This window comes from Apostichopus japonicus, chromosome 5 (genome assembly GCF_037975245.1).
Source record: "Apostichopus japonicus isolate 1M-3 chromosome 5, ASM3797524v1, whole genome shotgun sequence".
NCBI classification, from domain to species: domain Eukaryota; kingdom Metazoa; phylum Echinodermata; class Holothuroidea; order Aspidochirotida; family Stichopodidae; genus Apostichopus; species Apostichopus japonicus.
The window spans coordinates 15,693,618-15,718,441 of NC_092565.1; the positions used below are offsets into that span (position 1 = coordinate 15,693,618).

Here is a 24,824-nt window from a genome sequence, read left to right on the forward strand (position 1 = left end):
ACGACTGTATTTATTCTCAGATGAGAAACGTGACACAATAAGATGGGAACCGATACGCAGAATCTCGAAATGTTTAACCACTCTAACATCTTCGACAAAAACAAGTGTGTAAGCACCGGGAAAGATTAAATAACAACGTGCACAACACAAAAAAGGATAGGATCTCCCAATCTTCATTAGGTGACATGCTTTTAATGGAAAAGACAGTATAGATCCTTAGATGGAGTCCAAATGAGACTCTCAAAGGTGCGGTAAAATAGTAATCACAGAAAACTTTGTAATGCAAAAGCTGATGACACTTCAATGGATGGTAGAATGAGGAGGCAGTAGAATGAGGAGGGCGGTAGACCAGAATGGGACGGTCACGGCAGTAGGCTGCTAAAAAGATTAACAGATGCTCTAGACGCGGTAGTGTGAGAGTGCAGTTGTTGAGGGGAGACATGTGAGTGAAGTAAATCTTCCATTAACAATTGTTCTGATCTACTGTATCCAGGGAATCACATACAGTAAAACTAGGATTATTCAGACCTCTTCCATCTGGAGACTGGATCATCCCAGATCCTTAATCCAAGCATTCCTGTTCTTGATTGTATATCCATCACATGTACAGTAAACTTAAGGGATTAAACAAACCTCTGTTATCTGGACTTTGGGTATTAACATCCAGATCCATAATCCAACCGTTTCTCTGTTTATATTTGGACTACATACATAGTCTTACACATGTTCCTTCCCTATAGCCAGTACCTAATTAATATCATTACCTGTTGTTATCTCAACTTAATTGCAAAATTCTGGACAGCTTTGCACAAATATTGCATTTCACATTAGTAAAGAAGTGAAATACAGTATGTACAGACAAAAATTATGTTGCAAACCAAGGGCAAATTGTTAGGGATTTTTTTCTGATTTCCCCTTGGACACAAAGGTATTTCTATTTGATTGTCCAAGCAACAAATTCTGTGGTCTGCGAAAAAGGAAGCAAAATAACAATCATATGACTTATGTAAATGGTAGGTGAGATGTGTAGGTTTGATTGATAGCACACCAGCCTTGGTTCAGTAAAACTCTCCTTCAGGATCAATCATAATCCCATCATTATTTTGGTTGTATTTCAGTAATTCCAGTAGTGGTGGAGAAATATACCAATCTATCCTTTTACTGTACCTATTTGGGGAGTATTTTAGGCACAAATCAGACAAAAAGTTAGACAGACAATCTATTCAACCTTGTAGCATATATACACCTGTGAAATAAGATTACGGTATTGTTGCAAACAAGTACAGTCCTAGTTAAAAGGCATACTGTTCTATTGTGAGTCACAAGCACAGCTGATAAATCCTGCACATTTCATGGTCACCTTGTAATGATAATAGGCTTTAAAGTAACCTGTTTTAACACAAGGGAATTCCCCAGATTTGTCAACCATGCCTTAGAAATTGTTGGTTCTATTGCGGTCATTATTTTCCACAGAATTATCTTGGAAAGCTAGGACACAAGAGCTTCCTTCTTCTGAAACGAATCAATGGGCTTTGTTACATCTTGCCCAAGGATTCATTCTTATTTTAATTTGAAACAGTTTGCAACATTGAACTTCCATCATCAACAAAACGAAAATACCCCCCAACTTCGCAGTTTCAACAAATTGTTAAAAGAGGGAACAAATTATTGCAGTAGTATGAATACGTTCATATTAATTTGAATCTGGTCTCTAGAGGTCATTAAAAACCTTTCAGAAAATTTCTGCATTGTCTTTTTTTTGAATGACAAAAATTCCTAGGACATCTGGTAACCTCATGCCACTGATATTTCTGCAGTTTCGATTTACATCTATTATTAGATAAATACCTATCCATTCTCATACAGCGCCAAACACACTCATAACACTCTTGTCGCACTGAGAGAAAAAACGACAGACTATGTAAAAGAAAAACATATATAACAGTGAGAATAGAGTCTTATTAAATGCATTTTTGGACACATATTCGGCATCTTTAATGTCTCAATGTGTGTTTGCCAAATTTTAACTTCGATCTTCCCAGCTTTCTGACATAAAAGCTCAGTGAAAATAACACTGTTCTACACAAATTTTATATTAATAATTATTTGAGTTTAATTGAGTTATCTGTCGTCAAACATTTTGACCTGAATAAAATTCGCCAGATTTTTTGACGAGTCCGTAGATTCTACAAACTTCACTCCAAATATGCAAGTCCCGCCCCAACATATCATGCACCAATCAAATCTCTCTGTGTTGTTTACCACCGTAAGGCATAGGACTTACAGTACGAGTGTATATAGGTTACATTTGTGTAATGAACATGCTGATATGGGCGGTCGCAGTGATTTGACTGTAAATCATTCACTCCATAAGGGCAACAGAAAATAAATGTCTTTCTTTCAATTAGGACAACTTTTCTCCATTAAACCCACCTGGTCAGAGTACATTTAGAATATTTAGAAACATTGAATCTGCTTCGGAAGTTTGTGTTCCAAAATTCATCAGCAAACACGTATTGAGACTTTGACTTTGGAAGGCAGACTATTCCACAAATAGTAGGCAGGAGATAGAACAGTGTGATGACTTTATGGTTACAGTCAGAGAAAAGAGTAAAATTTAAGAGTGCAGGTGGTGAGCTGGGGAGGGGGGGGGAGGTTAAATGTACAGTACCTGCAGAAAAGACTTTTTGAGTGGGTGGGGGCAAGGCAACGCATAGATACATTTGAAAGTTGGCAAAGAGCTTTGTAACTGACGTATGATTAAGCAGGAAGCCAGAACAACTTGCAGGGCAGTACCACACTATCCTTTCTTTATTTGTTTTAAATTTGAACCCTGTCAGCTGCGAGACAGCAAATTTAGCATTCTAAAAACTAACAATGGTTTCCTTGTAAAGCCTAAGCTGTCATTGTGCAGAGACTATAAGGTCATGTAGAGTTCAAAAATATATCATTGGCAAAATGGAACAAATTAGGTAATTATTCCAGCCTTTACTAGCAGAAAAAAACTTAAAAGAATGACAATTTTTTTTCACTCTACATGAAAGTATGATGGATGAACAGGAGCCACAAGATACAGTAGATAGATGTAAAAAAACATAATGATATCATAACAATTGGGATACTCAGAGTTCTGTTTTGTAACATTTTACACCAGTGCTTTCGGTACAGGATGGTAAAGGTGAAGGGAGTGAGGGAAGGGGCATGGAGGGGGAGGGTCTGTAGAAATAACTGATCTACCCACTTAACACAGCCCAAGCTGTAAAGTTTTCCATACATGTATATGCAGGATACAAATTGTTATCATCAGTCACAATCAATTAACTAACCTAGAAATGATTCCTAACCTGTGAAAGCTACTGTATACAATCAGGAATATAACCTGTCAACCATTATAAAATTTGACAAAGAACTTAATCAAACATTCATTGAAATTCAGCGAATAAATTAGTCTTCAAATTTTGTGTTGCAGGTTCATCTCTCATAAAATATTATTGGTTCCTGTGTAAAAACAAAAACAAAATCACACATCTTGGCTTTGTACAGCACTTTGAACATTTTGTATAGCATTTTGCATTTCATTACTGGAAAAACCAATTTTCTGACCTTCAACAAGAGATAAGAAATTTGTGAAATAGGAGAGATAAAACATATAACAGTTAGTACCTTAGCTATCGAAGAAGACAGTTTCATGGACACCAGGATTATCAACATTATAAGATCAGTTGATCAAGGAAGCTAGCCACAGCAATAAATATAGCATAAAATGGAAAACTTATAGTCTTAATTTTACCATTGACTTTCACTACAAATTTTATGTGAACAGTATTTAATATTCATCAAGGCCAATTTTCAATTAGGGAATTTACAGGTTTACCGTTAAATAAAGGCTGATTACTTATAATTAGCCCAATTTATCAGACCCATCATCTCAGCAAGAAGTACACACATGATGAAGCTTAGAGGGGAGCCTGGTTAAATATATAGCATCGCAACATGTGTTATGTAGCTGTGACCTCTCTTCTTTGCTTTGTCACGGTACAGTACGTTATTATCGTGACATCAGGACAACAAACAATAACGAACACTGAGTCATAAGTGCAATCACAGTTCGTTGGGTTCTTTTCCACATCCCTACTTGTGCAAAGTAGTTGTGCATTACATGCTATACAAGATATATGTATTTTGACATGAGAATGATCAACATTGTTAGTGCTTCCTTGCAACATACACATCTCTCCTACAGTGTACAAGTGGTGTTCTATTCACCTACCTATACATCTCTACTACAGTCTTTTGGTGTTCTATTCACCAACCTACACATCTCTCCTACAGTGTATCGGCCTTTGTTAAATTGCCACATTTCTTCGGACAACCAAATTTGATCTTTGGACAACCAAAATGTATGGGAAAAATCATTAAAACTTTGCCCCTGCTGAGGTCATCATGACGGCCATATTTTAGCATTCATTTACCTTGCTGGCGTAATGTTCTGCCTCCTCACGACATCTCTGCTCAACGTCAATCTTGGTCTCCAAATCTTCGTGTAAATTCACCATTTCTATGCAAGCTTTCTCTGACACTAAATGCAAAAATGAAAGAAACATTGCTGACTGTTTATAAACACTGTCAGAACCACCTACAGTATAGGAAGAAGAAGGTTAAAGTACTGTGTGTAAAGGATTATACATTATTGTATGTACTTATGTACTGAAAGAGGACATACAATTCAGTTATTAAAGGTTCTGTAATCTCAGAACCAAGGAAAGTTTCATTGAATTTCAGGTGATTTTCTGATTGAGACTTCCTTCAAACCTCTTCAGAATTCTCCTACCCCCATTCCCCATCCTGTCTTCAAACCTTCTTGGACAGTGGACTATCTGCAAACACACAGCAGAGGACACGTTTAAACTGTCTCTCACAGCTGCACTTTCATTAACCAAGACATTTGATTAAATTCACCTCCTTCCCCTACCACTTTCCCTCAACAAAACAACACCTTCCCCATCCCCCTCCCTTCACATGTAAACACACACATAAAATTTAGTTCTATTTATGAGATATCAAAAGGTTATCGAACATATGAGGGGCCACGATTCGGTCAAATTTGTTTACTGTGTAGTCACAGTACGGCATCGCAGTCAGTGAATAGTCTTATTTGTTTACTGTGTAGTCACAGTACGGCATCGCAGTCAGTGAATAGTCTTATTTGTTTACTGTGTAGCCACAGTATGGCATCGCAGTCAGTGAATAGTCTTATTTGTGTACTGTTAAGTCACAGTACGGCATCGCAGTCAGTGAACAGTCTTATTTGTGTACTGTGTAGCCACAGTACGGCATCGCAGTCAGTGAACAGTCTTATTTGTTTACTGTGTAGTCACAGTACGGCATCGCAGTCAGTGAACAGTCTTATGTTTACTGTGTAGTCACAGTATGGCATCGCAGTCAGTGAATAGTCTTATTTGTGTACTGTGTAGTCACAGTACGGCATCGCAGTCAGTGAATAGTCTTATTTGTTTACTGTGTAGTCACAGTATGGCATCGCAGTCAGTGAATAGTCTTATTTGTTTACTGTGTAGTCACAGTATGGCATCGCAGTCAGTGAATAGTCTTATTTGTTTACTGTGTAGTCACAGTATGGCATCGCAGTCAGTGAATAGTCTTATTTGTTTACTGTGTAGTCACAGTACGGCATCGCAGTCAGTGAATAGTCTTATATGTGTACTGTGTAGTCACAGTACGGCATCGCAGTCAGTGAACAGTCTTATTTGTTTACTGTGTAGTCACAGTACGGCATCGCAGTCAGTGAACAGTCTTATATGTTTACTGTGTAGTCACAGTACGGCATCGCAGTCAGTGAATAGTCTTATTTGTTTACTGTGTAGTCACAGTACGGCATCGCAGTCAGTGAATAGTCTTATTTGTGTACTGTGTAGCCACAGTATGGCATCGCAGTCAGTGAATAGTCTTATTTGTGTACTGTGTAGCCACAGTATGGCATCGCAGTCAGTGAATAGTCTTATTTGTGTACTGTTAAGTCACAGTACGGCATCGCAGTCAGTGAATAGTCTTATTTGTTTACTGTGTAGCCACAGTACGGCATCGCAGTCAGTGAATAGTCTTATTTGTTTACTGTGTAGTCACAGTAAGGCATCGCAGTCAGTGAATAGTCTTATTTGTTTACTGTGTAGTCACAGTACGGCATCGCAGTCAGTGAATAGTCTTATTTGTTTACTGTGTAGTCACAGTACGGCATCGCAGTCAGTGAATAGTCTTATTTGTTTACTGTGTAGTCACAGTACGGCATCGCAGTCAGTGAATAGTCTTATTTGTTTACTGTGTAGTCACAGTACGGCATCGCAGTCAGTGAATAGTCTTATTTGTTTACTGTGTAGTCACAGTATGGCATCACAGTCAGTGAATAGTCTTATTTGTTTACTGTGTAGTCACAGTACGGCATCGCAGTCAGTGAATAGTCTTATTTGTTTACTGTGTAGTCACAGTATGGCATCACAGTCAGTGAATAGTCTTATTTGTTTACTGTGTAGTCACAGTACGGCATCGCAGTCAGTGAATAGTCTTATTTGTTTACTGTGTAGTCACAGTATGGCATCGCAGTCAGTGAATCTAGTCTTATTTCCATTATTTTCTCTCTCTCTCTCTATCCCCTCTCTGTTATATTTTACTCTCATGGTGAAAGTATTGTTAAGTGTTGTTAAGTGGAAAACATGCAAGTATATAAAGGATAACATTGAAAGCTTCAATATTTTAGCAATATACCTGAAGTACCATCCTCATAAAAGAATTTAAGTCAATTAGTTAATATTGCAAATATTGTTAATACTGCAAATATTACAAATAGTGGACAAAATTTGCTTGTTTTCAGTCTTTTACAGCATCACAACCATAATTTCCCGAACTAAGAAACGTTTGTGGAAGTGGGAGGGGCTTTGTTCATATAAGTTTTAGCTTGTGGGTCAGGACTTTATTCATCGTTCAAACATCTCTGTCAGTTCAAACAAGCTTGATGACAGTCAGCTTGGCATCTTATTTATACTTGCATGTAAGTCAATAAAGCACTACAGTAGGTTGTCCTATTGTGGGAATATTTTATGGCTACAAACAAGGACTTCCTTATTACACAAGAACAATTTTGAATGCTGGCTTATATGCACAAGAAATTACAACACAACGTCCTATTGGAGTTTCCCTTTCTATTAACTGTTCATCAACCAGAAAATAATGGGTTTATTTTTATAGTTTTATTTTCAATGTTCTATCAATAGCCAATTGCTTTACTAGATGTAAATTAATAACCTTTGCATAGCTTGCTTGTGATGACAACATGAGGGGGAATATAGCATATCATAATTATTATTTGAATAATTAGGATGAATATATAATTTCTCCATTGCCAAATTGTTTTCACGCTACAAAGTGATATATTTCCTTTTCAAATTCCAAACAACAATAAATTTCTAATTTTGTGAAGCTCAGATGTTCATTCAAAACATAACAATTAATCTCTTGGTCTTGCAAACATAGTATTATCCAACACAGGGTCGAAAACAACCTTGTAAAAACCGGTCAACTAGCTTTTCGAGAAATTTACTGTGATTCCAGAACACACTGAGCAAATATGAAAATAAACAATCTAAAAGAAGAAAAACTTAAAGAATTATCATAATAAAATACAACATAAAATAAGAAAAAATATAATAAAAATATTACAACGATCTGCAGAGTGTTTGACTTTTCTGTTGACGGTAAAGTACCCTCCTGTATTATGATTGGTCACCGATCTGCTTCAGGGTCAATACTTTGGGAAAATACCAATAAAGTTCACAGGAAATTCAGCTGGGTATTCCAACCCTGTTGCCACATTCTAATTTTTGAGTCATCAAAACATATGACTACCAATGAAGAGCTTAAAGTTGATATTACATATTAAACATTATAATTACCATTTGTCAGTTTCCAGAGACTTGCTTCGGTTTCCGCGAGCTTTGCCTGCAGCTCCTGCAGCTCAGTCTGCTGCTGTAAGTAACGCTCTTGTAAATCGTCATGTTCAAGCAATGCTGTATTGAAGCAAACAGTATAATTAAATCATGTTGATCTATACGGTCTTCAAACCACAAGAAATAACCAGCAGATATGATGGGCAGCTGTCACTGGTTTGTAATCCCTCCATATTCTAAGTTTGATCATGCACTAATAATTTATCCAGTAACGCATCCTAAAATGCTATGCGAAATGAACCCAAAGTTCTATACACAAGTGCAAACAGTTATATAGCAGTTTTGTACATGTATACAGAAACCATCTAGTAGTATGGAAGAGACAAAGTTCAAAAAATTTCAATCTGCTTCACCAAATTTGATCACTTACTCATTTCCTGTACATGTGTCTTCAAAGTTGGTATTTCTAGTTCATTGTAGTCATTGGCATCAACCATGCACAGTTCTTTCACTCAAAACAATAGCACACTGTGTGGGTAGCCACAGTATATATAATCTAAAACAGGTCATCAGCTGCACATTACAAGTTAAAACAAACACAATTTTGGTCCGCTGTGACCCCTACCAATCCCGTCCAACCTCTAATCCCAGATACGAAAGATGATTAAAAGATTTTTTGAGCACTAGAACTGACCTGGTAATCCTGTTACCGGGTAATTATAGTGTACGTTAATGCATTAGGATTACTGTACAGTAAATTGAGTTCTATACGTAGAATGTTCATGTCAATGTAAAATGGCACATAATTTAAGAAATCAGGTAGCAGTAACATCTCCCTGAAGAAACATAGAACTTAGAAATATTTCAGAGACTACAGAGGTGACAAAACTATCAGCATATGACCCTTGACCTTCAAGTATGAATTAGTAGTCCTGACAACGAAGGATTTATTATTAAATTGTTGTTACGTTTATTAAGTTCTCAAAATCCATACTTATATCTAGCTACTGTATATCTGATTGATTGGTGTATTCCAGATATCCATATCAGTTTATATTTAATTCTATTCTTACTGGAGTTAATACATCCAAAGGTTTGGGTTAGGGACAGTGCTGAAAGTCTGAAGATAGTCAAACTTTAATGCAGGACTGTGCCAAATTAATTGCTGGAAGTTTCACAAAATCACTCAAGCTTACCAAACAATGGATAACGCATTCTTTTACTGCTCAATAATGGCAGCCATGATAATTGTCAACACAAAAGCAAAATAATGAATTTGGCAAATATGGTTAGAGTGATCAAATTGGCTTAGACAGAATCAATTGATACTGTATTGTCATATCAACACCATCACAGATTCTTTCAGCTCGATCATGGTAAAACAGTGTGTAGGAAAGTTAGCCACATGTATACTTTACCCTAGGTGCTAGGGTATACGGTACAGGCTAGTATATCAACAAGAGTGCATTGCAAGTCTGGCATACATATAAGGTCAACTATAAACGACCTGGAATATATTTAGCCCTTAGATTTTGCAGAAGAGTTTTGAAGGCAGTTAAACTTTTTCTTATAAAATATTTACTATTGTTCCTGCAATCAAAACTGCACTATACAACTTTACACAAGTTTGTAGCGCAATTTGACCAATTTGCATAGCATTTTGCAATTCGATATACTCGATAAATTATCCCCTGAACTACACATATTGGGTAGAGTGCTTACATCAAGGTGAATTTGGTGTCAATACCTCTTACAATATCAGCTTTACTGATTTGATTTTGTAGGTTGGCAAAGAGGTGGAACAGACATACATATGATATGTCTTTCCAGCCACCAAGTTGATACGTATGTGTTATTACAAGAATTAAACAACAATCATATAGCCAATTGCTCATGAACAGTAAAGAAAAGCAGTATTTATAAATATATTCACAAATATTAAGCAGTTTGATTTCAGTCAGGACCGCTTTGGTGGTGACTATTGATGAAGTTGATGTGAATAACGGTGGAAAATGATCTTCTACTTGAATTGAAACAAATTGAGTCTAATTCCTGTAGGTATCCAGAACTTATGATGTCACTATGTGGTTAATTATTTCCTGAGCTATAAATGTCCTGATGTATTGTAGCCTTTTCCCTGCTTGAAATCACTGCCAATTACTCTCTCTCAAAATTATTTAGAACTAGAGATGCAAGCTTGTACAAAATGAAATAGTGTAAAATAATTAAAGTAATATTGCATCAATTCCATTAAACTTAAACGGATATATGCTGGTGACAAGAATTGAATGTGAAACTTATTTGAAGAAAGAATATATGCACACTGCTAGTTGAAAATCCCCATCTCAATACCTTTCCCCTTACTCGAGATATGTGTCATTGAATGTGACCTTTCTTGACTGGCTAAACCTTCAACTACTCCAAGAAGCTGGATCAAATGTCATCTAGGTAAAATCACTTCAAAGGCTTTACTTGACTAGGTTATTATAATCTACTTGTTGATTTATCCTTGAAACCTGAACAACTTGGAATGTTTGTTTATAGCTGTCAAAGTTCTCTGTACTTAGAATTTCATCCAAATGACGTATCTTTTGACAGATTATAAAGGAAAACAAGGGCATTATTAGCTGAAGTGCCCAGATGACATCAACCATTCCGTTGTTGCTATATATGCATACATAATATCACAAAATTGTATAACTTCAAATCTACTATAGGCCTATATACATGATATAATATGAGGATGTGCATGGTTCTCAAAATAGCTTCAGAATTTTTGTTGCAATTTTGTTTTATAGCAATCCCCTTAGCCAACAGAATATGACAGTCGGGACATATAGTCAACATTGTAGGCAATTGCTTACCGTTTGTAGCAACCAACTTGAATCTTTCCAATGTCACTGTACCAGCTCTGTTACCCGCCTGGTTCTTGTATTCGATTCCATTTTCAAGTGCTGGTGATTCCATGTTTTGTTTTCTACCTCTCCGTTTTGTTTCAAAAGTTATTAACTCCTTTGGTCGTGGTACTGACCATACACCTTGTGACAAACATAAACTTCCAAAGACTAGTATTGTTCGAATTTACAGAAGTTTAGAAGTAGCCAAAATAAATAAGGAACAAGCAGCTTGTGGCCTAACGTAAGCCTTCCTTTTTACAAACTGATGGTGTATCTTGCAGCTGCGATGAATTAGATTCGTAAGACTGATAATCTAAAGTGAACCCAAATATGACTATAATACCGAAACCACAATGTTTCAGAAACACAAGTTTTGATGAAACGCCGGAATTCCTATGTATTCTGCCATGTTTCCAACAGCTTCGTTAACGGTGGAAGTGCTGCAACACTTGACTACATACTAACACACGGGCCTAGGCTGATAGTACTACAGTGGTAACTAAGTTGAAGGAAGTTATCTAGCTATATACTTCCGTGTCTTATTTCACGCTACTGCACAACTTTTTCCAGGTGTCAATGTGTAACGTCTATGAGTACACCCGACCTATTGTTTGCCACAAAAAGGGACTGTACCTTATCAAATACTATAGAAAAGTAAAGAAACCTCAGACGTGCGGCAGTTTAGTTAATAAATCTTACGAACTTTCCCATGGTAGAAGTTAAAGGTCATTGCCTATAAATTATATTTTCATCTAGCAGAAAAGGTATAAAACATGATTTAAACATAGTACAATTTGTAAATTCACCAAGGTGAACGCAGCACTTGTGACGTTAATTACATGCAGTGGTAGCATTCACGAATTATTTAAGTTAACAGATATCTAAATGATAGTGTGACAAAGTTCAATTTGCCTATGTGCTTTAATTACTGTGCAAACATCGCACTAGGCTACCATTTGGTCGAAAGTTTTCGTGACCTGCAGGGCGGTCTAAGTTGTGGGGTGTAACATACTTCATGTATTATATGTAAAACATTATACTGCAATTGACTCTAGCCTTGGATGACCCTCACTACATCCAGTTATTGTAATAGGCCTAGTAGAAATTCTTGGTTTAACCAGTACTAACGGTCTCTGACAATTCCTCCATCATCTTTCAATCTTATGGTACGTACATATTTAGACACCTGTTATATAATTGCACTTGCTATAGGTCCCGCTGCATACAGAAGTCAGCCTTCTCCTCTGTTTAATATCATCTCTTGTATCAATTACACGGGGAAGGCTTGGTGGGGATCAGGGGGGGGGGAATATTACATTACCATGTTAAACATAATTTAAAAAATGGGAAGTGTCCCTAATGAGAAAATGTTGCCAGATTTGAAGTTTAAAGCTAAATCTAGCATATTAACAATTTTGCCTTCCTGTGCTCCAACTTGAGTAGAGCTGTAGATGGCTATACCACTGTCCGGAGAAAACAATCCACTGTTTTTGTTATGTTGCCAGAATTGTACCGAAAAATCCACATATTTTAAAATCGTCCAAAACGGAAACATTCGATAGATAAAAAATTTAAAAAAGAGATGATTTCTGGTGAAATCTGAATGTACGGTGGTGACCCTAGTACAGTAGAATGAGACGTTTATCAATATAAAAAGCTCAAGTATTTTGGAAAGATTGCAGTGAAGTTATAAAGAAAACAGGATTCATAACACTGCAGTTACCACCTCGACTGAAAAGCAGCAATTTTGAATAAAATCAAGAATAGGATCTGTTTCTTGGTGAGGATCAGAACGGAGAAGCAAATTATTTGTTTGACTGACATTCTAAATGCTACACCACACCTGCAGCTTTCCTGGGTTTTAAAAATCTGATGCAAAGAAAGAATTCATGACAGTTACTTTTCTCACCTGTATTCAATACATGGTTTAGCATATGATTGACTTTGACAAAAGATAAGATAGAAATCTGAAAAAATAGGAAAAAGAAAAAAACATGAAAGAGAAAGAACTCTTAGCTGTAAATTTAGGAACTTGTTTCTTATAAGACACATGACTGCATTGTTATGAGGAAAAAACCATCTGTAAACAATTATAAATGAATCATCTTGAAGACTTTGTATAAACAAAATAATGTTTTTTAATCTGGAATTTATGAAAAGAAATATCGTACTCCATTAACCGAAGATCACATGAAACTTGCACTTTTACGTTACCAGAGATTTTAAACATTTGGCTCACATTAAGTGTAGTTACTGGGTTGATTGTTGATAGTTTAAACTTTTCTTCTTCTGAGATTTGTATTACTTTTTTGTTTCTTATCATGATTTGACAATATCTGGGATTCTGCACAAAAAAAGAGCAAATTTATCAAATAATTAGTAATCAATTGTGATGATGCTGATACCCCCCACCCCCCACCCATCTTCTTTGATTTCATCTTCTCTCGTCTTCTGTTATCTTGCATTTCCTTAATTTTTTAATGAAACATGATAATTTTGATTAATGATTGTCATACAATATCAATCAATATCATGCTTCACTACAACAGGTCACAATAAGTCACCTGGTCTTACTTGAAGTCACTTGAGATTATTAGAAATCATTTCATGTTTGAAGCTTAACCATCTCAGTACAGACACCTTACAAAATATTGTTACTCAAATACCACTTCAGTAATATAAAAAGATTCTTTAATATGTATTGTCTCTAAGTTAATCTAAAGACATTACAATACTAAAAATCATCTGACTCTTTTTCTTTCTTTTTTCTATTGTAGATACAATCTAATTGGTGAGAGAAACAATATTTAACAGCAAAGCTGCAAGGAATCAGTGAGAGCAACTCAGCTTAGATACTCAAAAGGATTCAAATGATGAAGGACAATTTGATTCCATGCAATTGCTTAAATATCCATTATTCTTAATTGTAAACAAAAACAATCCTACCAAACACACAACCAACATAGCCTATCCTTGCAGTGCTGCTAAAGTCACACACAAAAAGGATTAGCTGTGTTCTGCTGTCAGCTTGCAAAATCAAAAACTATAACAAGTCTTTTTGAAAAATAGTGTGCATTTTAAACAGAATACTTCCTGATGTGAAAATACCTTGAAATGTTAGATAACATCAGATACAGGATAAAGAGATCTACTTCTGATAACAAAAATGTTTTTAAAAAAAAGAAGGAAATTTAGAAGATCCATTTATTCCAACAAAAAGTGATAATGAATTCAAATTTGAACCAGTGAAACAAAAAGCATTTCAGAGAAATGGGTTTGCAAATCTCTGTCCTTTTAATGAAAGACATAATTATGTACATGGACCAGAATAAACCTAAAAAGAGAACACTGTTATGATTAACAGAGATAGATATGTTATTATTATTGTGACCACTGCAATAAACCCTGAAGATCTACCATAACCCACCCAGATTAATTACAAGATATACCATTCGGTTATTTGATAACTTTTGTAGAATCAAGTAGAACTGGACTGTTATATTCTCTTCTCAACAGTGTTTTCAATTCTTTATTTAAATAGATTTGGTTCAAACACTCACTTTCACCAAAACCTTTCTCAAGTTTACTCAAATGTGATAATCACTTTAAACTTACTTTGAACTTTTATTTGTACAAGAATGAACAAAGTACGTAAGTCAATGACGTAAGTTTGAACATTCAACGTAGTGTAACTGAGGTCAATTCTCTCTCATTTAAACTATTTGTTTGTAATGAATACATTATGTGTTTCAATTACAAGATCATACACTCATGGTATTAAGCCGTGTGCATCCAAATAAACAATGGCCTCTCTCAACAATATCCATAGGAAAAACACATGCTTGTAAAGTACATATGTGAAGGAATGCATTCTTTTGTTCATGGATGTGCACTTCCTTTCGGTTAGAACCTTACAATTAATGCCAAATTGAGATAATAGTGCGTATACTAGTTATTTGACCTTTGAACTACATCTACGCTGCTTATTTCCTTTATGGTTCCCTGCAGGCGGAAAACAGCTAAAGAAATTAATATTCGTCAGCAATCATACCAAAGTATCCTCAATCATATGAATGTAGTGAATCAAGACATAGAGTGGAAAGATACTACAAGACTTGACTAGCACCATCTCTGCTAAATACAGACAAAATGGCCATCTTCTATGAAAATTCTCATCTGTTTAAATCAATCTTTTGCCTTTGGTTGTGAATAACACCATATTTCACCAAACTAAGACACTTTTCTACATTCTTTGCAAAATGGTTATTAGTTAAATAATAACTCCTATGAATTTTAAAATTTTCATCACCTGTACACATTTGCATATCAGTTTAATTCAAATGCGAGAGACAAATTATGAAAATTATGAAAATGAAATTATTATTATGAATTATGAAAATGTTTGAACTTTCTCTTCATAATTCAAAACCACATTCATGCATTATTATGGGGGTCGAAGGGCCTTAAAGTCATCAAAGGTAAACTGAAAGTAGCTGCTTTTATGATTGAATCCTTAAAATTTGTAGCTTGCTCTTCCAATACACTAACACATGTAATTGTTGCCTGTGTTTCGATAATCTTTTGCTTCCATCTTAAACTTGACTTTACTAGCTATGTATGTCAAAACACAAGTTACTATGAAATCTTATACCATGACAATTTCCAGTGAAACGAATAGACATTTTCGTTTCCTGGTAGTAAGATTGAGTTCTTACAAAAAAAAAGTCCCCAAGCACTGAACTAAATTCAGAGGAACTAAAATACAGTCAAAGGAAATGGACCAGATAATTAGAAAAGCAACAACATTGCAGTGCTCTGCAACCACTAATGAACAAATAGTTTAGGTGTTTTAAGTCACAAACATATGAATAAAGCAATCATCTTAGTTTAGAAATCTCATGGAAATGTCAGCCTCATACTTCCAAGCTATAAATTTGCTTCTTAATTGTGACGATTACAAATTAACTCGTTTTTATTTGAATGATTCTATATTAAACTAGGTATGCTCTTCTCACAAGAATAAATGGAAATTGTACTTACAATACATCTTTAGTTTTTCGTTTTCCTGGTGATATTAAGGCATACTTGGTACTTCACATATAGCTATTAAAATCCTGGTTGATACAAAACTGAATTTTACTTCACCTGGTTGATATTTTGCTATGTTTCTTGCACTCTCCACTGATGCACCAATTTCCTAATCTCACTACAACAATCCAACAAGCATGTTGTTTTATGGATAGTTTTGTAGAATCAAGACACAAATTAATTCTTTTTAGAAATAAAATGATATGAAAAGGCAATTGACGTGCATGATTTTCTTGAAACCTTGAATGAATCTTGCCATCCGAGACTCCATCACACCAAGACAGAGGAACCAGCTGGTCCTCATTGGCTGCTGTTTAATGCCTCAACCTACATCATGGGTTCAATGTTGCATTTGACAGTTGCCATGGCAGCAGGAGAGAACACTTTTTCTTCAAAATGTTATTAACATCTCTGTGAGAAATTTCCAGCGGACGTCAAGATCTTCGGACATCCACAAAGGGTTTGATGTCTTCCCTCTGACCGAGGGTGTCCATTCCATGAGCCTGACTTGCCTCCTTCAGTTGTGCCATCTCATCGGCCTCGTGAGCTCTGAAAATGTTTGAACAAGAAATGGATACATTTCACTCCCTAATTAAGCTCCTCACTTTAAAATTATGACTTTAGGCACAAATTCATTTGTGTATATATCTGCACCACTTTTAATTTTATGAGAATGTTCCTTTTAAACATCGGTCATCAACAAAAGTGACTGGACTACTTAGCCTAACACATAGCCCATTAGATCATTCCTCAGATGCAACACAAAACTCAATAGTAAAACAAGAGACTTTCATGGTCTCAAATACATTTTTACAAGTACCAATAAATTGTCAAGGATAAATAACATTGCCTGTCACCCACAGGTGCTCCATTCTTCATATGAACTTCAGAAAGCATATTTTGGTTGGATTATTATAATTTATAAAACAATGTAATAACATGAACACTTATGCCTGCACTGAAGAGCTGATATTATCATCCAAACTAGTCTTATAGGAGCATTTCAGATATTTAGCATACTGTAAAGGTGAATATCTTCAAAACCAGAATAGCTATTGTCACATAATCTATGACTCAATTTTCTATCTTCTCTGTGAATTACAAAAAATCAGGAATAAAGTTCTGCCTAAAGTCACTCATAATACATCACTAACAACTGTCTACACAATTCTAACCAGTCTAATTAAGCTTCCCTTTTCAAATTTGTAATTAGTTACTTTAATTGGTTATGAATAGCTATTAAAATCTTTTTCATTCTATTTTGGATAATCATTATGAGAGGCACAGTCAGACAACGTAGCCACGTACAACGTTAATATCTCATCCATCTTCAGACGAGGTCATTCACATTAGACAGAATTCAGATAATTTCTCAGGCTACTGAAACTGAAAAATCTTTTCTCACCCTTCAGTGCCTTTTATAGGATTCACAAATATACATTTTAGATAGCTCAGTATTCCCACTTCATCATTCCTGTATGTCATAATAAAACATTATATTCCCAATGGTATTACACTACCAAACAAGATATAGAGCAAGTAACGGAATGAATTGGGCTGAAGTTTAATTGGATGAAAAGAGTCATTACCTTTGTGATTCAATTATTCCAGTTCACACTAATTCCAATAAAATGCCAGATTTATACCCAATTATGATACACACTGTGCACAATTCTAGAGATGAGCAGTCTTAAAGCAGCAGCTATCAAATTATCATTACATGACAGTATTATCTTTGATTAGGTTTAGAAACCCTCCGTCACAGACCAGATCTTGAAATTCAAGCAATTTTACTGACTAACTGCTCATGGATTTTGCTATTTTGCCAGTATAAAAAAGACACTGGCAATGTTCTGCTAGTAGAAATTAAGAACTTAAACACATGGTTAGTTGTTTAATTGGTTTCAGTAGGAGAATCGGCATTATTTCCATATCAAACACAAGACCCCCATATTACTGCTGATTTATCAGTACATAATATTGGGTTGTTCTCTGAGAGCTTGTACAGTTGCTGATGAGTTTTGTAAATCAGGAAAATGCCAATAAGAACTTGATCCTAGCTGGTAGATTTTTCTTAAGCACTGGCAGTTTTAAATTTTCAAGACCTGCAAACCATATTAACAGACGATTATTGACTGGATATTCCATTCATGACGACCACTGATGTTGACAAATTTATTGGCCACATTATTGTCAATAGTAGTACTTATAAGGATTCACACAAGGAGCTGATTTAACATGGTCTGATATATCAAAATAGTCAGAAATACCTGTTCTTGACATAGTTTGTTATCTTCAAACTCTGAAAACCTAATATGAGCTCTGACCTGCTACAAAACAGAGTCATTGAACTGTGATTCTCCAGCCATTAAATTGAATAATTCCTTTTATACTGGCACTAATTATTACCACTGAGTTCATGAGGACAAGACAAATCTCAAAATTCTTAATCATACCATGAACTGATCTGAATGTCAAGGCTGCACTTGGAAGCCTACCAAGCCTATACCAGGCTGCAGCTGCCGTGTGATCCCTAACGTATCACACTACCAAGAGAAGAGGTTCATTAGCCCCAAATATAACATAAGAAGAGGTACAAGATTCCAAAAGTGTGAATTTATTACAGAGAGCACACTTCCTTCCTCTCTTATACCATTGTGATAAAACCATTCAGAATGTACATGTGTATACTTTACTTGAGCATAACATCGATATAGGAGGAAATGTCTTCCCATGAATACGATGTTGTTTCTTGTAACACTCTAGTCCAGGTTGGTGTCAGGTTCAGGCATACCCTAGATGAGGCAATGCAAGAAGCTGCAAGAAGGGACGGTTTCATGAAGGAAAAGGAGTGATCTGTAAACAAAAAGAGAGCGTTCCAAAACAGAGGTTAAAATGATAAATAAGGATGCTTCAGTGATGATGAAACGGGGGGGGGAAGGGAGGGGATGGGAGGGGATGGGAGGAGATGTGGTGATGTGGGAGGAAGTCTTTCTGTTATAACAAAACAGAAATCAATTTAAAAAGATAGTTCATTTGCTTGATTCACATGAAGGAGACTATAACACATGGTCTAGCTAATCTCTCCCATGAGCAACCATGAATAAATGTTACAAGGCTGCATGCTAGGATCAAGACGTCACTGCCCACTATTCTGAATTTCTGAAAGAGGAGATAGCAGTCCTTGTGTAACAACCGTTGAGAGTATATTCATATTGGATGAATGGAAAAAGCTACAAAAAGCTCCATCCCCTCCTACCAAACCATCCAATTCATCTTTGAGACTTCTCATGACAAGTACTTGGAGTGCACAACTGTTGCAGAGACATATAAGCATGAATTTATATAAACTCTACTCTCTATTACAGGGAATAATTTATCCGGTACCGCATCAAAAAATGCTATACAAAATGGGCAAATTGAATAAACAAATAAAAAGATGTATAGCAGTTTTGTACACAGAACCATAGTACTATTTTAGTAAGAGACAAAATTCAGAAATGTCAAAACTGCTACACAAACTTTGAGCACTAAATATTCCCTGGACAACATACACATACTGTAGTGCACTTTCAGTCATAATGCTTCATATCATCATAGTCGAAATCTTCCACATTCCACAACAGTGGGCAAAGATCGAGAGCTGTAGACTTTGACCACTGAGTGGTTCTCTGTGTATCAGATATTAAAACTGTACAGAACAGGTCACCCCATTTTTTGAACAGTAAAAATTTAAAATAATATCAAGACAACACAGTTTTTAATGTGCAATGCAAGCCATAAGCACACTCAAGATTCAGTAGGTATTTGTAAAAAGAAGAACTCTGAAGACAAGTCGAAATTTTATGAACCTATAAGAAGTCACGATCAAAACAAGTTTTAAATAAACTCAAATCGGAAGGAAAAGCATTTTTTTAACTCACTCTGTAAACTAATATCTAAGAAATATTTGGTGTACTTTCGTATGTATACAGGGGCGTTATATTTCCCGTTGATGACAGAGCCTTTGCTTTTCTCCAGGTCGGGTACTGCTATACTGAGAAAATAGTCTATGAAATGTACCGCAGTAGGGACGCTGACTCTCCATTGAAACATCTCCAACACTTCCAGCTCTAACATCAAGAATTCCTCCTGGCTAATGATGCCATTGATCACCCGACGAACGAACCTGCCTAGTTTAATTACCATGTCCTCTTTGTCTTCAAATTTAGCTGGGGAAAAATGGAAGATAAAAAGTTATAATTCATTAAAATGCCTCTTCAAATCCTTTAGCAATTTCTGTTGGAAGTAGGAATAAATCACCGGATTAGGCATGGAAAGATAAATCCAGCAGATCGAGCTATGATCTCGATTTATCTGATCCAACGTTCTATTCAATTCTAGGAAGGTTTGTGAGGTTCATACTGTGAGAGAGATAAGTTGCTGTGTTTTTCCACACTTTTTAAGGAAAAAGTCGACCTCGTCGTCATACAGTCCCACTCAATCACCTAAAATTTTGCAGCGACAGTAAACCCAAGGCAAAAGGTAACAGTGCATTAAAGTTGAGCCTGACCTGGAGAAATGGGTGTAATGAGATTGTTGATGCTTGATTAGCTAATCATGTTGTAATAATATTGCACATAAAACAAAGAGGGTGCCTGAAAATGATCACCCTAGCAGAATCTTCACAGCTTTACAATTCTGGACCAATAGATCATTGATTTTGGGTAAATTGAACAGATGAACGGTGAACAAATACACAGAAGCTGACAGATAGGCCTGAGTATTGTGCCAACATGGGGAAGAATAACCGGGACGATGGAACGACAGCAAGGTTTGGTCCAACAACTGCAAAATGTCTATCAAACAATGCAAGCTTCCAGGACAACTATTTCTTGTTGTTGCTGTTGTTATGTTAGATTTTTCCCTGGAATAAATTGTACTTCCTTATTCATGACTGCTATCATCCACATCATGTGTATTTCAACCACCTTTAAACTTGCAGTATTAGGCTTGTTTTGGACAGTACTTCACCTTTTAGATATTAGAGATAAAGTTATTTAGATAAGTCTGGATCATATATCAGAGAGATAATAACAAAGGGCCACTGTTAGACTAAAAAGCTAGCCATAGTGACCTATAGTCAGAGTGGTCTTTTTTAATTGATACTGATATGACAATAAAAGATTCCTGTTGACATAAAAAAAGGATATAGGATATGTTGAAAACATCCCACTTTGTTACAGAACTTACATTTTTATCATTAGAACCAAAGTATTAAAATCCACAGAACGGTCACACAATACTTTAAAACGGTCACTTTAATATGAAGATGAAAATTTGAGTTTTTCATAGGGATAAGTGGGCTTGAAAAACATCATAGTGTTATTAAAGCAATAACTCAATTTTCCTTATTTATTCATATTGAATTGACCTCATCACTCCAAATGTGTAAATTACTATAGCTGTTCGCTTAGAAAGTTCAATCCAATCTTTCTAGTTGTATAGTTCATACAGAGCAAATAATTTTTTTGTATCTGTTCTACTAATACAAGTCGAGTCTTCTGTTCCCTAACATTATGAATAAAACCTTGCATAGCGACAAAAATGCATGAAATTTTTACAGCATCTTACAGATTGAAATTGTTCTGGTTTTTTTTTGTTTTTTTGCCTTCATTTGTGTAAATGAATGGGACTGAAAAGTACATTACTATTAATGCTACCATGCAAAGCAAGTGGTTTAAGGATAACCATAAATTGCTGACACAACTAGAAAACAATTATGTGTGACATACAATGATACATTTCATCTGTATGCCAGCTTCATTACATGCTGTATTCCACTTTTTTGGGCAATTCTAATCCATATTCACACATCAAATAACTACAGCTGGCATATGACAATCATTTACTTTGAGATAAATGTTGACAAGCTTGATGATGTATATTTAAATTAATATTTAATGGCATCCAACATGTAGGTTAACTTGAAACAAATTGGAAAGTTTGATAACTCATAAAAGTTCATCATTTGGGCACGGGAGCCATCAGAAAGCTGACAGGAGGTATACTATGTGGACACCATTGTAGAGTCATTGTTTATAACCTGTCTTAGAATTTATTTATCTAAATCCTACCTGTTCTGCAGAAAACTTACACAATGTCAAGAATTTTGATGAAAATGAAGAAAACACAACAAATTCCATTCTTTTCCCACTCTGCAAGTACAAAGCCAACGAGATGAAACTTACTTGCAATTAATAGACATGCCATAGCAACTATATGTAAATGAGCTTCATTGGAGCTGTTGTCTCTATCCATGATTCTGTCCAATAGGAATACAGCTAAATGGATGGTATGTGATGTCATGTTGAAACACTCAGCTTGTACTGCCAGCCAATCCACCAGATATCTCCGTATGTGTAAGTGAGGAGAAGTACCCTTGTAAATAACTAACTTTCCTTCTTCTTTCTTGAGAGAGGAATAAATGTCTGCAACCAGGTCCTTGTCTCCATCCCACCAATTAGTTTCAGCCATTTACATCTGACCCTGAGCTGAGACCAAACAATAAAATCATTTCTGATGCAACAAATCTGTTTTTAAGCAAGGTGGACTGGCTTCTTATACATATAACATGTAATGTACCAACCTGACACATTGCTTGATATACCTAATCATAGATGACAAGTTGACATAGTAATTGTTACTTCTACCACCTTCCACAACTCCAACTAGGTACCCAAAAAATGATCTACCTGACAGTTACCAACTCTGACAGAATGTAAACAAATAACAGCCCAGATTTGTCCAGGCCAGTTAAATGGCCATATTTGCACGACCCTGTTAAAACCTAGTGAGTAATGATTGTTACTGTATACAGCAGTTTCATCGCCAACAAAGTTTAAATTATATTAAGCTCACGACATGTAAACAGCAAATTGGACTTTTGCTTTATTATTTTACTAATTTAAACTGAACACACCTATAGTCTTAATAATGAAAGATCGCATATCCTTAAGTTAAGGAGAGAAAAACAAACTGAGAGAAATAGACCCAACCTGATTATCTACTGCAAGAAAAGCCTGTGGAGGTAAATATATAAAAGTTTAAAGGACTGAAATTTTGATCCTAGCAGGATCTTCTTTGAACAGGTTGTCTCTGAAGATCCTACTGGGATCAAAACTGAAGGCATTTACTTTTATATATGTCAGTAAGTCAAAATCATTAAAAAAATGAAAGATCTTACCAATTTTCTTGTTCTTAGGCCCATCCTACTTGCTCTTTCAAACATACCTTAGTTTAATTTGTGCTTAAGTCAATAGTTATAGAAACAAAAAGTGTTCAGTAATGTGTGGCTGAACTTGCCACACATTGATCTGCACTTAACCACTTTGTCTAATTAGAACTCGACCCAAGACTGAGATTTACTCCGACTAAACGTGCCATTATTTGCAAGAGAAGAAGGCTCACATTCCTATTGGTAGAATATTACACTATATGTATACATGACTAAAGTTTTGCAGTTGTTTCAAACTTTTATGGAACAGCGTCATATCTACATTTAATTTTAAGTCAGTCATAAGTTAGGCTTACATACCAGACGTCTCGATGTGAACGTTAGGCAGTGATACATTAACCATCAATTTCCAACTTGCCCTAGGCTCTAGGACTGGAGGTGGATTTTTTTTTAAACTTTAGGGTAGGTCAAGGATAGTTACTTACGGCAAAGTAACTCGATGTAACCTTGGTGATGGAGGTTTACTAATTAAAGTAATCAATTCACCCGGGCAGACAGGAAATATTTAAGTAATTACAGAGGTCCGGTTTCTTGGTTCCTAAGGTGGGCCGTGAGGTAGAGCGACAGGTGTTGGCATATTCCATGAAATTGAAAATGGCTACTTCTCTTTTTTACGAAAATGGTTATTGCGCAATATTTTAATCCTGGCACGCCTATTATATTAGTAGGTTAGCGAAAAAACGAAATGGACGTTGCAGATACAGACTGGATGGGAGGGTTTGAAAATTCTATTATTTCCCTTTTTTATTTATTAGTGTCTTAATATTTTGCCGGGTTGGGAGGGGATGCGGAGTTGCTTATTGATTTTTAATCTGTGCCACTTCTATTTTATGTATAGGCTTTTACTTTCTAAGGAAGATTATGCAACAGACATTACATTCTTCGGTTCAGTTCAGTTTATTCATGTATAATTTCAAATATAAATACATAAATAAAAAAGATGCGTATGGAAAAATTTAAGGAAGGACATAGAGGCAATAATAAACAAAGAATATATACATTAGTGAAATCAAGGGCAAACATTTTTTTCATGAATGTTGAGTTACTTTTTTTCTCAAAACCTCGGCAATAAGTCGATATCTTGACATGAAAAGTAATTTTTGTTAATGAAACCTCGGAGTATCCACAGTTTACATGGAAAGTTTTGTTATAAAAGGTAAATTCCAATGAAGATTCCAAATAAAATATGGATATATGAAGGTAGAAAAATATAGGGAGATAACATTTCCAAATTTCCGCATTATATAGCAATTAGTCGAATTTTGAAAATACGAAGTTGAACTTTCAATGAACAAGTCTAAATTTCGTTGAAAACTCAAAATAGCAAGACGATAGTATAATTGTTGTGATGAAAAGTAGTTTGGCAAGTACAAGGAGAAATACGGAAAGATGCCCCAACCCCACCTCAATTCACTTTTGATAAATTCCTACTGCCTACTCTAATATTTCTTAGATCAATCGAATTTTGAACTTTCAATCCAGGTCTGAAAAGTGAACAACTCGGTGTGCAATGGTATAGAGGATATAGCCAGTGCATACTCATGTGCACCAAAGATAGGTACGTTCAGGAACTCATATTGGTTTCAAATGCCTCGAAGCCTGAATGAT

At 35.6% G+C, this 24,824-nt stretch overlaps 2 protein-coding genes across 6 annotated transcripts in view; both read right to left on the reverse strand.

Moving 5' to 3' along the window:
- The window catches only part of LOC139967820 (shootin-1-like), a 54,684-nt gene extending 43,324 nt beyond the window's left edge, over nt 1-11,360 (reverse strand). Inside the window, exons 1-3 of one of the 3 annotated variants that reach the window (XM_071971924.1) lie at nt 10,820-11,357; nt 7,962-8,075; nt 4,473-4,579 (exon numbers count right to left, since the gene is read on the reverse strand). In XM_071971924.1, the coding sequence (XP_071828025.1) occupies nt 4,473-4,579; nt 7,962-8,075; nt 10,820-10,922 (324 nt within the window). In that variant the 5' untranslated portion in view covers nt 10,923-11,357. Of the gene's footprint in view, nt 1-4,472; nt 4,580-7,961; nt 8,076-10,819 lie in introns of all 3 variants that reach the window. The other 2 variants (XM_071971926.1, XM_071971927.1) reach the window with 2 other exon arrangements.
- On the reverse strand, nt 11,201-23,803 carry LOC139967825 (cyclin-J-like). 3 transcript variants are annotated; one of them, XM_071971941.1, is made up of 5 exons: nt 23,642-23,803; nt 22,171-22,473; nt 19,864-20,151; nt 18,637-18,796; nt 11,201-16,489 (listed from the first exon to the last, which is right to left on the reverse strand). In XM_071971941.1, exons 2-5 carry the CDS (start codon nt 22,454-22,456, stop codon nt 16,375-16,377), a joined length of 849 nt encoding a protein of 282 aa, XP_071828042.1. In that variant the 5' UTR covers nt 22,457-22,473; nt 23,642-23,803; the 3' UTR covers nt 11,201-16,374. The 3 variants fall into 3 exon arrangements, with proteins under 3 accessions (XP_071828042.1, XP_071828043.1, XP_071828044.1); XM_071971942.1 differs by having other exon boundaries at nt 22,171-22,468; nt 23,642-23,801; XM_071971943.1 differs by lacking the exon at nt 11,201-16,489 and having other exon boundaries at nt 18,633-18,796.
- Nucleotides 23,804-24,824: the final 1,021 nt, after the last annotated feature.

What these genes read in the sequence shown, in the direction of transcription:
- LOC139967825 (XM_071971941.1), bottom strand. Translation starts at nt 22,456, where the DNA reads ATGGCTGAAACTAATTGGTGGGATGGAGACAAGGACCTGGTTGCAGAC. An exon ending in GGCATGTCTATTAATTGCAA is followed by an intron (nt 20,152 to 22,170) that starts GTAAGTTTCATC and finishes ATTTTTCCCCAG; the next exon opens with CTAAATTTGAAGACAAAGAG. An exon ending in TATATCGATGTTATGCTCAA is followed by an intron (nt 16,490 to 18,636) that starts GTAAAGTATACA and finishes AAACATTTTCAG; the next exon opens with AGCTCACGAGGCCGATGAGA.